Below are 14,961 nucleotides of genomic sequence, written 5' to 3' on the forward strand. Positions count from 1 at the left end.
TCAGTCTGAGACAGGTTATATAGCCTTTTGACATCCCAGCTGACTGCAGATAAAAGATGACATCCGCTGACTCACATTTAAGAGGGAAAAAGGGGAATTCAGTGGACTAATTCAAGACCTTTCTGCCTCTATCCTGTACTCCCAAGGTAGCAATCTTTAGGTGACCACTCAGTTTTTCTTAATCGATGGTATGAAAGACATTAAACATAAACCCCAACCAAATACTAATTCCTGTTAAGAAAATATGATTTATAATCTTTATTGGCTTACTTACACATAATAAATATAATACAGAACAAAAACATCACACCCATCGATTGTATTACACAGGCTGTTTATCAGGATACATTACATTGTCTTTTCACTAGCCCTTTTATAGGGTTTTGGTATTGGATATTAATAATTTCAATTTATAAATCTATCAACATAAGAATGATTTACCCACTGTCACTTTTATACACGTGTCAAATAATCACATATATACCCACTTTGTTAAAAAATATATAAGCAGTATTTGGTATTTGCAATATAGGCCTATAATTTTCATTCATTAGATCTCTATTCATATTGAGAATTTCAAAATTATTAATAGTTTAATTTGATTTTAATTAAAAATACTCATTCTATATTTCTAATTTAACTGAATCCCCTTCAGAAAATGAAGTGATGTGACAAAGACGCTAAAGGCCAAAGTCAATGTTCACTTCTAAAAAACAAAAGGGTAAAAGTTCTGGTCCTTGCTTCACCTGTATAAATCAGGAATAATGAAGACACTTATTTAGTACAGAAGGAAGGAAAGAACAAGAAGCCAGAGTTTCTGAAGAGACTTGCATCTTCATTTCAGAGTTACTGCTGCCATCCTGCTGTTTTCTTGCATAAATCACTGCATCAAGCCAAGATTATGATTTTCCTCTGTGTGAACATACTTATTTAATGAAAACTGGATTAAAATGCTGTTTCTTATAAAAAAAAAAAATAGACATGGTTTAACACATTCTGAAATCAAGTACTTAGGTGCAAATGCAGTATGCATCAGGCAGTTCAGGTTCTGATCTTACTAAGGAAAATATTTAAAAACTTATGCATTACACATTTCATAACAAATGTACACCTGGAACTATCCGTGCTCTCAGAACATTTGAATTATCATACAAACTTCACGCAAACAAAAGTTCTTGTCATGTTAAAGTTTTTCAGTTGAAGCAATTTCAGAGTTCAAAATTCTTCAAATTGCAGAGCTGAAATTAAGTACAAGACATAATGCCAAAAGGTACTAGCTGTTGGTTTCATGCATCTTTCAACACACAAGTTTTAGAAATGTAACAAATCAGTCAGTATAAATATCTAAACAAAAGCTCCAGATGCAATTTTGTTTTACTAACACCCATCCCAAAGAGAACCTGAATAAGTTTCACATCTCTCCAAGGACCCACTCAGTTGTACTGTGCTGAAGTTGGTACTGCATGCTCATTATCTCTCCTAATTCTATTCTATTAACATCAACTTGAAACAACTGCCTAAGCTTTCATGATAGCTTTACGTAAATGGCTCCCAAAATTTTCAATTAATAGGCAGATCATTCAGTTGTAACTGGTTTGTACATGGAACATGTAGGTCTTCAGAGAAGAAACCCACCAACCTAGGAGTGCAACCCAGAAAATCCTTGGCATGTACGTTGTAGTTCCAAATAAAATTCTTCCATGATATTTAGAGTCACAGGACTTAGGCATTCAGCTTCAACACAAACTGATGAGATTTTAAATACCTACATTCCATATTAAATCAAGATCAGAGAGATCAATCCATCGCACAATTATAAGCATGTCCTATATTTAACTATGCTATACAGGCAATTACTTCAGTGATCTTGCAGCTGGATCTCATATGCTGGTCAATAGGATATTTTATTTTCAATTTTTTTCCCCCTCTCACATAGGAAAGAAATACTGTTTGAGTGGAAATCCCCTGCTGTTCCTCTAGCTAAAGGTTAAAAGGAAGAGATTCTGAAATATTTTAAAAATCAATCATTGTGACAGAGGATCTAGTTTAATTTACATGAAAAAGTTTCCATTTATAGAGAAGAGAAGCATCACACAACAGACAAGAAAAACTTGATGGCTGGCAACATCAGCAATACACTGAAGGATACGTAATGAGAGCAAAGTAATTTGCACGTTATAAAGTTAGCTCCACACTATATGGCTACTTTCTCCTCAGCCCAATAATTAGTTTTTTAAAATGAACTGTGGAAAAACTTCAGGAACATGTTAAAAGCCATACAGGCTTCTCTGCAGTTATTTCTGAGGCCATTGCAGTATCAAGTCACTTACATTCTGTGGAAAATGCAAAGAACTGCACACCTTCCCTGACAAAAGTCAAGTTAATTAAAAACAGAAGAAATCCAGATACAACTTTAGAAACTGAGAAACAGTTACTTAACTATTAACTCAGCAGCTAAAGAACTAAAGAGCTACTTCCTTTAAAATCCCCAGAGAAAAATTTTAATGCTTTTAAAAAAAGTTGGAGGGGACAACTAGATTAAACTCTGGATGCATTCCTACCATGGTGGGTATTCCAGCCTATTAATACCAGATGTAATGATGCAATGCATCAGCTGATGTAGAAGACATAGCTGAATGGTTACATTTATGTAAGAATTACGTGTTTCATGGCAGGTATATGACAGTACAGATGATCAGGGCACTCAGTACAATAACAGCTGTTTAACTAGCTAGGAAATGTTCTGTTGCATTCTTTGCCAAGCAAATAGAAGTGTTAAATCTGAAATCATCAAGAAGTTAATCCTCAAAGCTGTGATCACATTCTCACTATGGACAAAAAATATTCTGCTAGTATACAACCAAGCAAAGCGGTCAACGTTTCCTAAGCTGTTGATTCTAAAGAAAAGTCATGTAGCAAGACAAATCCACCTTCTAAATAATTAAGCTGCATGCTGGCTATAGGGAAATATATTTCTGTGCTCAGTAACAGCAGTATGTTTACCATTTTCACCAACACTAAATCCTTCAACTTTTATATTAGTGAAGTCTTTCAGGAAACTACTTGCCATGTATGCTGCAGATAAAAACACTGCAAAGGCATAAAGGTCAACCTGACTGCTGAGTATTTCAATAAAGTTTTATTTTATTAATGCTACCTATAATGCTGGTGGGCTTTGGATCAAATCCCAGTCTAGACAAAGTAACTTTACTGGAAAAGCAGACAAAAATCCCCAAAGTAAGCACACTTTGTAAAAATTTAATGACACAAGTAAATATGTTAGAATATTTATACTACCCCAGAATCAGACTGCATTATAGCATTGTCTGACTCTGGAAATGAATGTATCTGTTGTGTCTCAGGCAACTATTAATGTATATGGCACATATTACACTAAAGCAGGAAAAAAGCCACACAACTTGCAGAGTCAATTTGAAATGGACATATATCCAAAAGCTAATGAAGTATCGGGCAGAGTGCATTTTACAGACACCTTAAAATGCTGTTCACATCTTCATCATGATTCACCTGGTAAATCAGAAGCAATTCAACATGAAAGTCATTTGATGTGAAGTGTTTGAGTGCAACTGGAAAGTTTGCAAAAATTTGAAAAGCAAGAATTAGTTACCAGCTCTTACAATGCATGCTATTATCCATATTTCCCTGAGAAATCATGTCATGCAATAAACATGTAAAGCTAAATGCACAATTAATGCAGTCCTGGATTAGAAAGAAAAAAAAACAAACATGCATAACAACTCTTAATGAACCATCACTTAAATACTATTGCAATCACAGGTATTAAATTGCAGACGCTATATAACAGCCCTAACAGGAACTGTAACTCAAAGCTTGCATGGAATAAAGAAAACTGATTAAAAGTACCATTTTACAGTCGTATAACTCAACTTTCTGTTTTTAACATCACTTTGTTTCTTGATTTTTGAGTATGCAGCTTCCTACAACTTCATTTATAAACACTGCCTTACTGAGGCTTATCTATTCTCATATGAGTCACAGTTCAACTCTTCAGTTTAACTACTCTTTCTCCTCCTCCGATAACCTTAGCTTAAGTTCAGTAAATCCATTTTCCTAGGATAGGATGTTCTTTTTAGTAGGGAATAGCAATGGCAATATTCATTGCAGAGATTGAAGTAAGAACTACACAAGAAATTCTTAAATCACTTTACTTAAGGCAACTGTACTAGTAAATAGCAGTGCCTAAGCACAGTGAAAGAAACTGACAATTACAATAGCACACACAGAAAAAGCAATTCAGTGGCTCTTCTGTTTTTGCTAGGATGTCACAGGGTGGTATGCAAAACGTGTAGCAGCATACCAGGTCAAGCATCATATGCAGCACTACAGTTTCTCATTTGAGGAATACCACTACTTAATACCATATTGTGACAAAATACTTGTGCATTTGCTCCACCCCACGCTGTGCCCCAGCCTGCAGCTTCTTGGTTCATGCGTGCAGTATGCTAGCACAGCTCCTTGGCAGGCTGGATCAGCTGCATGCTACATGCCCCACATCAATTTCCAAGCCAACATGCAAGAAATGTGCACATGGACAACAGAAATATGAGGCCCTCCATGTCTTCAGCGGCATTCTTGTGCTCCATACTTTCCAAGTAACAGCTGGATCAGTACTACAGCTACAGCACCTCTCATTTTTGGCATGACTGAAAACTAACAAAGTAGCTAGAAAAACTGAATTGATTTTTCCTCCTTTGTTCTGGATTGCAGCAAGCAGGAGACATAACTAGGCAAGACTCACCAGAACCCTAAAAGCTAAGACAGGCTATATTGGCACTTAGCAAATTGTCCTAATCTCTTCCATATATAAAAACAGAACAAAAACAAAAAATTCAATCACACACAGAAGAGATTCTTAGTTTGTCTCATAGCACTGCAGGAATTAGTTAAACTGTTTGACAGAACAGTACATGTAGTACTCATTTTAGGCATGGGAAATCACTGTTGTTTAAGCATCTCGTGGCATTCAAAGAAATGCTTGGATTAAAAATTCTTTTTTCCTTGTTAAATTGCATGTGCTTCCTACAGGAAGCAAATCAGAATAAAGACATCCCCAAAGCGAAACAGTAAGAACACCAATTTATGCTAGCACACAGCGGTAAAGATCTGCAAGAGCCCCTTCACATTCCAGTTGTGTCATGAGGAAAAAAAAATACCAGTATGTCACCATTACATCAGAGGTACCTGAGAATCACAGCTAAATCTCTTGTGCATTTACCAAGCACCCATTAGAGAACTATGCAGTTTACATTTCAAATAAGACAATATATTTATAAAATATTATTGTACTAAAAATCACAAGATTTTATAGAAAAATCTCATCGCGTTCTATTAAACAAGGAACAACATTACATATCATAGCTTCAGTAAATAAAACTGCAGTGTATTTCTTGTAACCACAGGGGCACCACTGCTTAAAAATCCATGGTGTTTCAAGAAGAATAGTTTCCTTTTTCGTCTTTATTTTATCTTTTCTTTTTATTTTTTAAAGGGCTGTAATTTAACACCAAAAATCTGTTCAAGCTACAAAGTGCCATAAGATCATAATAGGAAATATCTTGAGAAAAGATTAACACGTCTTTTGTCAAAAAAACAAAACAGCAGGAAGGCCCTAACATCGAGTTTGCTGAACAGAAAGATTATTAGGTCTGAAGAACATTCTCATAGTACTTAGTTTCAAGTCTAACATAATAATGCCATTTAACATAAGTCATACACATAGAAAGCTGTGATAAGCTTTCATTTTAAGTCATGAACATTAAGACAAATGTGAATAGCAACTGCCCACCATGCATTATCAATCCATTCTATCAATCTGAATGACCAGCTTCAAAAGACGGTGTTAAAATATCCTGCTGAAAATACTATTATTGCCAATTTGAAAGCAAACTCAGCCTTCCTAGAGTTAACAAAGCTGTCCTAGAGTGACAAAGCTGTCACTGATTAGATGCTATATAGGAACAGGTTAAAGTCTGTAGTTAATGGCTGAAAATAACATCCTCTAATCTGTGCTAATTTAGAAAAAAATCCCACTATAAACTCCTTTTACCAATGAAATCCCTGAAAACTCTAATCAAGTCAAATATAAAACTAGTTTTTCTTACTGTATTTTCACCTACTGTACTATTGGGCTTTCCAATTGAAATGAAAAGTTTTTCAAAATGCCCTGATAAATTTAATAAACTGTTTTTCTGCTTTTGTTTTTTTTTATTTTAAAAACTACTTCAGGTATATGAATATAGACTTACTATCTCAAAAGACACCTCAGGTAACTGAAACTTTTAATGTAGTTCAATATTAAGAAATGGAAGGAAAAATTTGATAAAGGTGCAGTACTCAACAAGAACAGCCCCCAGATTCACCTTTTTTTTCCCTGGTATCTTTTTCCTTCTTTACATTCAGAATTTTACATTCTAGCTGCTGGTTGAATCAATCATTCTAAAACTGACTAAAAAACACTGCTTTCTTGAATTCTATCTAGTCTACCAGTTGTATCATCAAATCACCTCTTGGATGGATCTAGAGGTTCAAAACATGAAAAGGCATTTGCTTGGTTATCCTTTCATATCTGTATGGAAAGATAAGAATACACTGTTATTAATAGCCTTATTATGTGGAAGAGAATATACTACCAACTGAAAATCTGTCCTACATTCATTATAAGAAAACAAAATCTATCAAAAGCCTTTTTTTTTTTTTTTTTTAATAGAAGTGTCTTATTGGCCAGAAATTGGAAAATGTCACTGATTTATTTCAAATATCCTTGAACGAAATTATTCATAACTTCTCCGAATCAAATAAGACAAAAGCTGCAGTAGAAGGAAGATACAGGTTGTGAGGAAAACAATCAGTTTTAGAACAAATTTATTAATGCAACTGGAAAAAAAAAAATCAATGCAGTATTTTTAGCTTTCACATTGTTTAGTAGATTGCTGTAGTGCCAACCCACAGCTGAAAATTTTAACAACTTATTGGGATCCCTTTCCTAAGTTGGCAACTACAGAAATGAATATTTTCAAATTAAGCCTACTATATGAAATCATTTGAGATCTTGATGGGTTACAGAATTGGTCTTCTTAAGGGATTGTTTTTGAGAATGTACACCCAACATTCTGCAATTATAAATATTCTTTCACTCACTAAGATTTTAAACATTCCAGATCATTAGAAACAAAAGATTTTTAAACAGCGGCACCCACTGCCGTTACAAGGCTTCTCAGAATGGGATAAGACAATATGTATGTAGTGTTCCAGGACTGTACAAAGATCTTGCCTTCATAATTACAAGAATTCACTTAATAAATTATTTTACTATTTCCTCTATTAATATGCAAATAGTTTATACAACATAAAAAAGTTAATTTGTACCTACTACAGGTAACGTATCTATTTAGCTTTTCATCTGAAAGCCTGTAAGACGTGATGACCTGCAAACTTATGTACATAACTCATTTGAAAGTGTTTTTTAAAATAACCTTGTCCAGCATTTAACAAAACCGAGAGTTAAAAAGAGAAAGAAATCACTTAACAGCATTCATTTTCTTGATTTTGTCAAGTAACTTCACCAGCTCAGTGTAGTAAGGCAGGTTGGTTGCTCAGATGGACTAAGATCCCCTACGTTCATATGCATGGAGTAAATTTGTTCATTTATAAAATCAGATGAAAGCAAGAAAGATGTTTAGAGTTTCACAAGAACAGAAGCTTCTTATTTTTACTAAAAATTCAGAATAGGCACTGAAACATTACTCCTTTGGGACTTCTCCAGAAGATTGTCTCTTCACTAGGCATCAATCCATTTTTAAACTAAGCAAAAAAAAAGAAAACTTATCAGCACTACACAATTAAAAATTACAACAAGTTGCTATGCATGCTAATTTCCATCTTATAAATAAACTAAGGAAAGAGCTTGTACAAAGTTTAAGACATTATGATAACTCTCGTTAGTACATTTTTGATTTTGCTGTTATATTTAAGCAACACTGGGAAAAAAAGCACACTTCTGATCATTCAATTTTCTATGTTATTTGGCTAAAACAGTTCTAAACTAAGTCTGTCTCCACACTCTAAGACAAACTCAACTATCTGTAACTTCAGAGCTTCGTGTAGTGCCCCACCTTATTATTTTCCAAACTCCCAAGGTAATCTTAGGTAATACTGTTGTAATATACTGCATCTTTACCCACTGAAGGCAGAGAAAAGGTAAGAATAATGCTTGGTATAGAATAAAAGTAATTTTGACATTTCTTTAAAATTTTACCTATCAATTCAGAACAAGATTAACTGGATGCTCTGGAAAGAGGTGTTTTTATGTAACAAATGCCATCATGAAAAATCAGTCCTCACTTTTTACTGTATTGCTTATTACCTTTTGCCTATGAACAGCAGCTATCTCCATCTTGTGAAACACTATGCATAGGAATAAGACTTTCACACTGCTCACTTTCTTCTGGCATTCTTAAAAGAAAAGAAATATTTTTCAATTACATGGTAAGATGTTGGCCACAAAACAGCCCATTTATTAAGTACTAAGTGAGTGACAGATGTTTGAACTGCAGCCATAGCCAAGACATACAAACCCCACTCACAAAGTTAACACATTTTTCACTGTATGTTCCTGGCTATAGCAACTACCATAACAACATTAAATAAATAAAACTGTGATAACTACTAGGAAACTTCTTTGGAAATATGAACAGACTTCAGGTATATACAGGTAGATACAGTATGAGTGCTGTGGCTTACAGAAGGCTACGGCATATCGGAAAGGCTAAAGGAGATGGGAGATTGGGAATGGGATTTTGTGGTTACCCTACCTCTGAATTCGATGTTTTCTACAAATAAAGGCAAAAACTCTTCTGATTCCCACCATCACAGGATCCCAGTTGTTATAATGACATAACAGAGTTACGATGAAAAAAGAAAAAAATACAGGGATCGCTCCTGCAAAAAACAGCCAAGAAAACTGCACCTGGAATCAAAATACAAACATCAGTCACTCAACAGTGTTTCTAAAAAAGCATATTGTGCATTAGAGTAATTATTATCAACCCAACTATGAGCTTAAAGTGCACTTTCAGTTCTTTTGAATTGGTTGAAATACTACAAATATTTCCACAAGTTATTTGGTACAGTTTCTACAATCACTGCTACTTCTAATAGGTGAATAACCTTTCTTCTGCTCCATACAGCCAAAAATACAGTTTGTGCTGTGGTGTGGATACGCTCCCATTTTTAGGCTGTAGCTATCTATTGGATCCAAATAAGGAAGTCTCTTGGGACACTTTGATAAAAGCTTTGACAAGCAGGTCATACAGAAGAGCTCACCTCACAAATCTGTGCACCTGACCACTTACTGTGAATATCCTGTCTGAGCAGTCACTGCTGAAATCACTGCCCACAAATAAGACTATGCAACTCAAAAGTTACCATATTTTTTTCATTTAAAAAAAGCAGAGCACGTTACTTGTCCAGTTTGAACTAAATTCTCCTTGTACCTTTACTAGTACAAGCAATCACCATCTGAGACAGTTTTAAACTTACAAGGTTACAGAAGTCAAGGGTGCAAGAATTCTGAGTGCATAAGAAATATCTGCAGGGCTAACAGAGCAATGAAACATAAGCACAGCTCCCTCTGGTGGAAACACAATTGGAGATTTCATGGAAAAAAGTTACAGTTTTGATGCCCGATATCAAGTACTGATGCTCACTCTCAAAATCTAATAAACTGCAGTTGTTAGATGTGGTATGAGGCATCACCTGGCAGACAGATGCCTAAGAAAAGTGAGGCATTGGATTTACCCTGAGGAAGACAAAGCAGCCTTCTCAAACAAGGTAAAGACGATTAAGAAATAGGAAACAGCAAGTACCTGGGGCAGAACCTCCAGAAAGAGGCAGGTGTGGCAAATGGAAAAAAGGGGGGATGAGTGGAAGAGGCAATGAAGGTTCAGGTTATGAAAGATGCACATAAACAGAGACAACACAGGGAAGTGAAGATTTAATAGTGAGAAACATGAAAAGAGAAAATGAGATACAAGATGTGAATGAAGTAGATTGACAGTTAACAGCATGTGGTTGGTTTTGTTTTTTGGGTTTTTTTTTTCATAAATACCAGATACACACTAAATGGAGTAACACAGTGATAATAGTGATAATTTTAAAGGGAGTTTAAAATGTCAGTTCCCCTCAAGTTACCAATATCAACCGAAAGTCATCCAAGAAAGTTTTAAGAAATGATTTTATTTCAAATGCCTTGATATTGCATGAATACATGAAGAGATTTGTTTTTAAGGATCTGGGCTCTGTGTTTGCTCAGGTTAAATAGCCTAGAGAAGAAACGCTTTCTGGAGAATTAGAAAAGCACATTCCAGTGTTCAGCATGCTCCAGAAGAAAGTTTAGATTAAGCACTTCAGAAAACAGTCTAAGCTTTCCATATATGTATAAATATAGTTGTATATGCTATGTCTAAAAAAGTATTTGCACACACAGTTCCATATCTAAAATGTGCAGAGGTTAACACATACTTAAAAAAAACAATTTTTGCTACTAAAACCTGCTCACATATAAACCTTTTCCCACCTCACTGAAGTTTTCTGGTTTTCTCTGAAACATTTCCCTTTTGTTTCCTTAATATATATCATGAACTATTTACATCCTTGTTGCAGTTTATATCACAAGTGAACACTGCAGGTTTTAACAGCAAAACGAATGCACATATCCTACTAGCAAGTGCTTTATTACAGGTGGAATAACTGCAAGCTTTTGCTGTATGTCCATGTTGAATGCTTAGCTAATACTAAACAAACTGAATCTTGAATGTTCACCACGTAGGTATTTATTCAGGGTTTGTTTCTCCTTTTAATTTCTAATTTGACTTTCCCTTTATTATTACTATCCTTATATTTTTCTGCTTTACTTCCTCAAAATTCTCAATGACATTAGGCAAGAGTGAAATACAACTTTGGTGGGTTCTTTTTGGCATGAGCTATTCTAAGTACAAAGTTCATTGGCTAATTTCTTCTGTGTAAGTATTGTGCAAAGAAGCACAACCCAAACATTGTGCAAAGAAGCACAACAGAAGAAAGCTCATATTTAGTAAATGAAAACAAGTCACAGATTGTACTACCACAGATAACATACGAGCCACTTTTGTTCAGGAAAGATACTACTCAGGAAACACTCAGTTTAAGTTATATTCCAGATATTGCCAGAATTTTTGTCTCCTCCTATTTTCATATTGTAAGCTCTGTGTGCAAACTGAACACAGCCATATTTGCAGTCAAGAGAAAAATCAAAGCAGTGTAAGCAAACAGAAGTCAACAGACTGCACCCATCGGTCTACCTGAAAACTCAGGAGTACTGCATGCTTATTTCTGAGTTTGGATAATTTTGTCATTTTAACTTCTACCACCTTCAGCTAAGCTATTATGTGACTAATTCCTGATTCACATGAAGAGTTGTCATCCCAGTTCTTTAACTTCTTGTATTTTGGTCACAGACTGTAGTTAGGCCGAGGTGCTCAAATGCTGACCAATTCACACTTTTCAGCACAGAGAACACATTACCAGGCACATAATTTTATCCCCAGCTTTCTAAATTTAAAACAAACAAACAAACAAACAAACAAACAAACAAAAAAAGCCACCCATAACGCCCTCTTGCAGCCTCTTCATCCCACACAGATATGTGCACACCTACTGTAAATGAAATACAGGTGTTACCAATGGTCAAAATGCAAGCAAGCATGCAATGGCAATGCTTACAGTTTAGCAATGCTACAGACACCTGTATCTACACTGAGAGATGTGAAATTTGTAGCCATGTTGGAGGATGGAGATGTCCTGTCAAAAAAGTCACTATCATGATTTCAATGAAGATCACTTGAACAATAAATATGTTAGAAAGAAAATGAGTTTTGAAAGCTATTTCCAAAAAGTTAAACAGATGGCTTAACTTCCAAATTAAAATTTAACTTCGGAAATTAAATTTTTAACAGTATGGATTTAAATCCAAAGTAAAGACCAGAAACAAGTAACTGATCCTGCCTTCAGGAAATAGAAACAATTCCTTGACTTCAACGTAAAGACAAAAAGACAGTAATCGTATCCTTGCAGGATACGCAAAATAATAATTATTCATATTAAATGAAGAATTTTATATTCCCTGCCACTGATTAAATATTAAATTCAAATATTCAGAACTGGAGTTCATGCATAAATAAATACTTAAAAACTGAAAATTCTACCCAATCAGCACAAGAAGAAAAACATTGGTAAAGCTATAAGAGTAATATAAGCTAACTTCATATAGCTTCTATTCTAAACTGGTTATCTGATTCTTTTTCTCCCTTTGTATGCAGGATTTATCCACAGCTACTAGCTCAGCAAGAATTGAAAGTTACCAACTTCAATTGAGGAGTTACACGAAAGCAAACATCCACATCAGCCTAACAACGTGCAGTTAAGCCTGGTAGCTTTTACATGCCTCTGCAATAAACATATAGGATTTTGATTTCATCGTTAATTTCAAGATAGGCAATTCTGTGAATGCCTTGAGATGCACTGTACTTTAATTCTGAAAAATTCCTGTTACAATAAAACATTTCACCAGGCATTATCAATGACTTAGGGTACTTTTCATCCAAGCATCATCTTAATCATATACATATATATACACACACATATATATATACACATATACATATACACACACACACATATATACGTGTGTGTACAACACTAAAGTATGCAAGTGATAAAGTGCAAAATTACTGTAACTGTCAATATAAGAAAAGGATTAATTACAATGCAGCTCAACAGTTCTTAACAAGTGACAGTAAAAGCAAAATACTACTCATTGTATACATCATTTAAAATAACTTTGCCATTGAATTGGGAAAAAAAAAAGGAGAGAAGTCTGAGCCTGTTACCAATGCTCAAAACTTAGCAATACATTACCTTTTGCATGCACATGTCAGCTATTATGGACAGAGGTATCGTAAGGCTTAGAGCAAGTGTGCCTATCAGTGATGAGGTAAGAAAGCAGCCCCTAGAAAATAATAAATAAAATAGTAAAGAAGTCTTACCTCAAAGTCAAAAGACAACTAAAGTAATACATCAAGCTGCAGAAGGAATTTGATCAAGTTTAACTTTCAGTTATTTATTGTAATAATCAGAATTTGTGACATCCATACTGTCAAAGATTTATAAAACTATATATACTTCTTATGTAGACTACTGATGCCTACAGGAATTAGGTTTATTTCCCATACAAATCTTCTGAGATGACTGAGGATGCACTACCTCACACACAGAGACTTTAAGTAGAAAAATCTGCACTGTGTTCCCATCTTGAAATAATTTAGTATCAGCAAATAAATCCAACTTGCCCACCTCATTAATTTAAAAAAAAAAGTTACCCGTGTCAAGAAATCTTATCCAAAAAGATAAATAATTTTGACCAATAGAGAAATTAAGCTAACAGACTATCTGCTACAATGCATCCTTCAAATAATTCTTCTGAGTTTTAGTGAGACTTCTCTGCTTGGTACAAGTGGTCTCATCATATCACATAAGCAAAAAATGTAAGTCTTCTAAATCATTTAGGTGAAAAAAAAAAAAAAACCCACAAAAAAAAAAAACCACAACCAAAAGCCATATTATTTCTGTTCTTAAGTGACAGAACAACAAAACTGTGTGCGTGTATCAGCAGCAGCCACAGAAAACTAACCTTTCTTCCCAAATTTATTTGCAAGTAGTATTCAGTTTTGCAAAGAACCGATTTACTGAATAGAGTTGGAAAGAAAAAAAAACCTCAAAAGAATATGCAACTACAGACCTAAGATAATATGTGAGCTCCTAGAGATCTCCTGCACTGCAGTGCAACCCAAATGCTCTATAAATGAGTCTAACTGTCTGAGCCATGTTGATATCTAGTGAAATGCATACAGTACAATTAAAATACGACTGCCTTAGTCAGAAGTTGCCAAGTATAAAGTAAGTCTCATTAGCAAACACTTCTCTATGAAACAGTGTGTTCTACCATGTGAAGAAAATGAATACAAGATGCTATCTACCCATTTCAAATCATTGACGGTCACTAGTGGGCTGGGGTCTTCCATTTCAAAGGTACCTGGATTATTTTATTTCTTTGTTTAAAACAAAGTCAATTCTTCTCATCCTTGAGAAGCACTGAAAATCAGTGCTAGCACATTCTTACCCCCATGCCAGTACTTGATTTTGAGATGAGCCAACAGTGTTTTCATTGTCTTTGTAAGCTTTTTAGTATTGCTTATATTGAAATTGCATTTAACCTTTTAACAACCAATGCTGTAGTCTACTCTAACCTTATACGAAGGCATTAGCATCACAAAAGCATGTAATCAATAAACTAAGCAAAGTTAGATGAGAATATATTCTGCAATGCTTTTTAACTAGGTCTGGTTAAAAAATTGCCAATAAATATAAAAACATCATTATGAATTTTCCTAAATAACACTGTCCCTCCAGGAAATACACAAAAGTTTTCAGATCTGCTGTAGTTTTTGAGCTTTTCACCTAGAAATCTCCTGTTCCAGCCTCTGCTGCAGACCAAGGCAGACTTATGCTATCATTAAATGAACAAAAGGTAGGCTGATGTATGAATTACCACACTTTGGTGATTAGAGCATTTTAATGTGATTTGGTGCACTATTTCTCTGAAGACTTAAAAAAGCACATCAACTACAGAATTCTTATTTACTGGATTCTGACTCATATTTCCACACAGCCTCAGAAACTGAAGAATGTTAAAAAAGAAATTCATGCTATCCTATCACTACTGTGACTCTATACTGCCAAGTCTTTTCATCTCAAAATTTCAGTTCTATAGTGAACTATGCACACAATCTCTTAATAAATTCTCTATATAACACACACATCACTTGC

The 14,961-nt window shown here is 34.6% G+C and overlaps 1 protein-coding gene across 7 annotated transcripts in view; it reads right to left on the reverse strand.

Moving 5' to 3' along the window:
• Nucleotides 1-243: 243 nt before the first annotated feature.
• Nucleotides 244-14,961, reverse strand: part of SLC35F5 (solute carrier family 35 member F5) — a 33,063-nt gene continuing 18,345 nt past the window's right edge. For all 7 annotated transcript variants that reach the window (XM_052676213.1, XM_052676208.1, XM_052676212.1 and 4 more), the window contains 4 exons: nucleotides 12,994-13,084; nucleotides 8,853-9,007; nucleotides 8,405-8,493; nucleotides 244-7,842 (listed from right to left, as the gene is read on the reverse strand). In XM_052676213.1, the coding sequence (XP_052532173.1) occupies nucleotides 8,412-8,493; nucleotides 8,853-9,007; nucleotides 12,994-13,084 (328 nt within the window). In that variant the 3' untranslated portion in view covers nucleotides 244-7,842; nucleotides 8,405-8,411. The remainder of the gene's footprint in view (nucleotides 7,843-8,404; nucleotides 8,494-8,852; nucleotides 9,008-12,993; nucleotides 13,085-14,961) is intronic.

This window comes from Tympanuchus pallidicinctus, unplaced genomic scaffold, assembly GCF_026119805.1.
Source record: "Tympanuchus pallidicinctus isolate F22 unplaced genomic scaffold, pur_lepc_1.0 scaffold15, whole genome shotgun sequence".
NCBI classification, from domain to species: domain Eukaryota; kingdom Metazoa; phylum Chordata; class Aves; order Galliformes; family Phasianidae; genus Tympanuchus; species Tympanuchus pallidicinctus.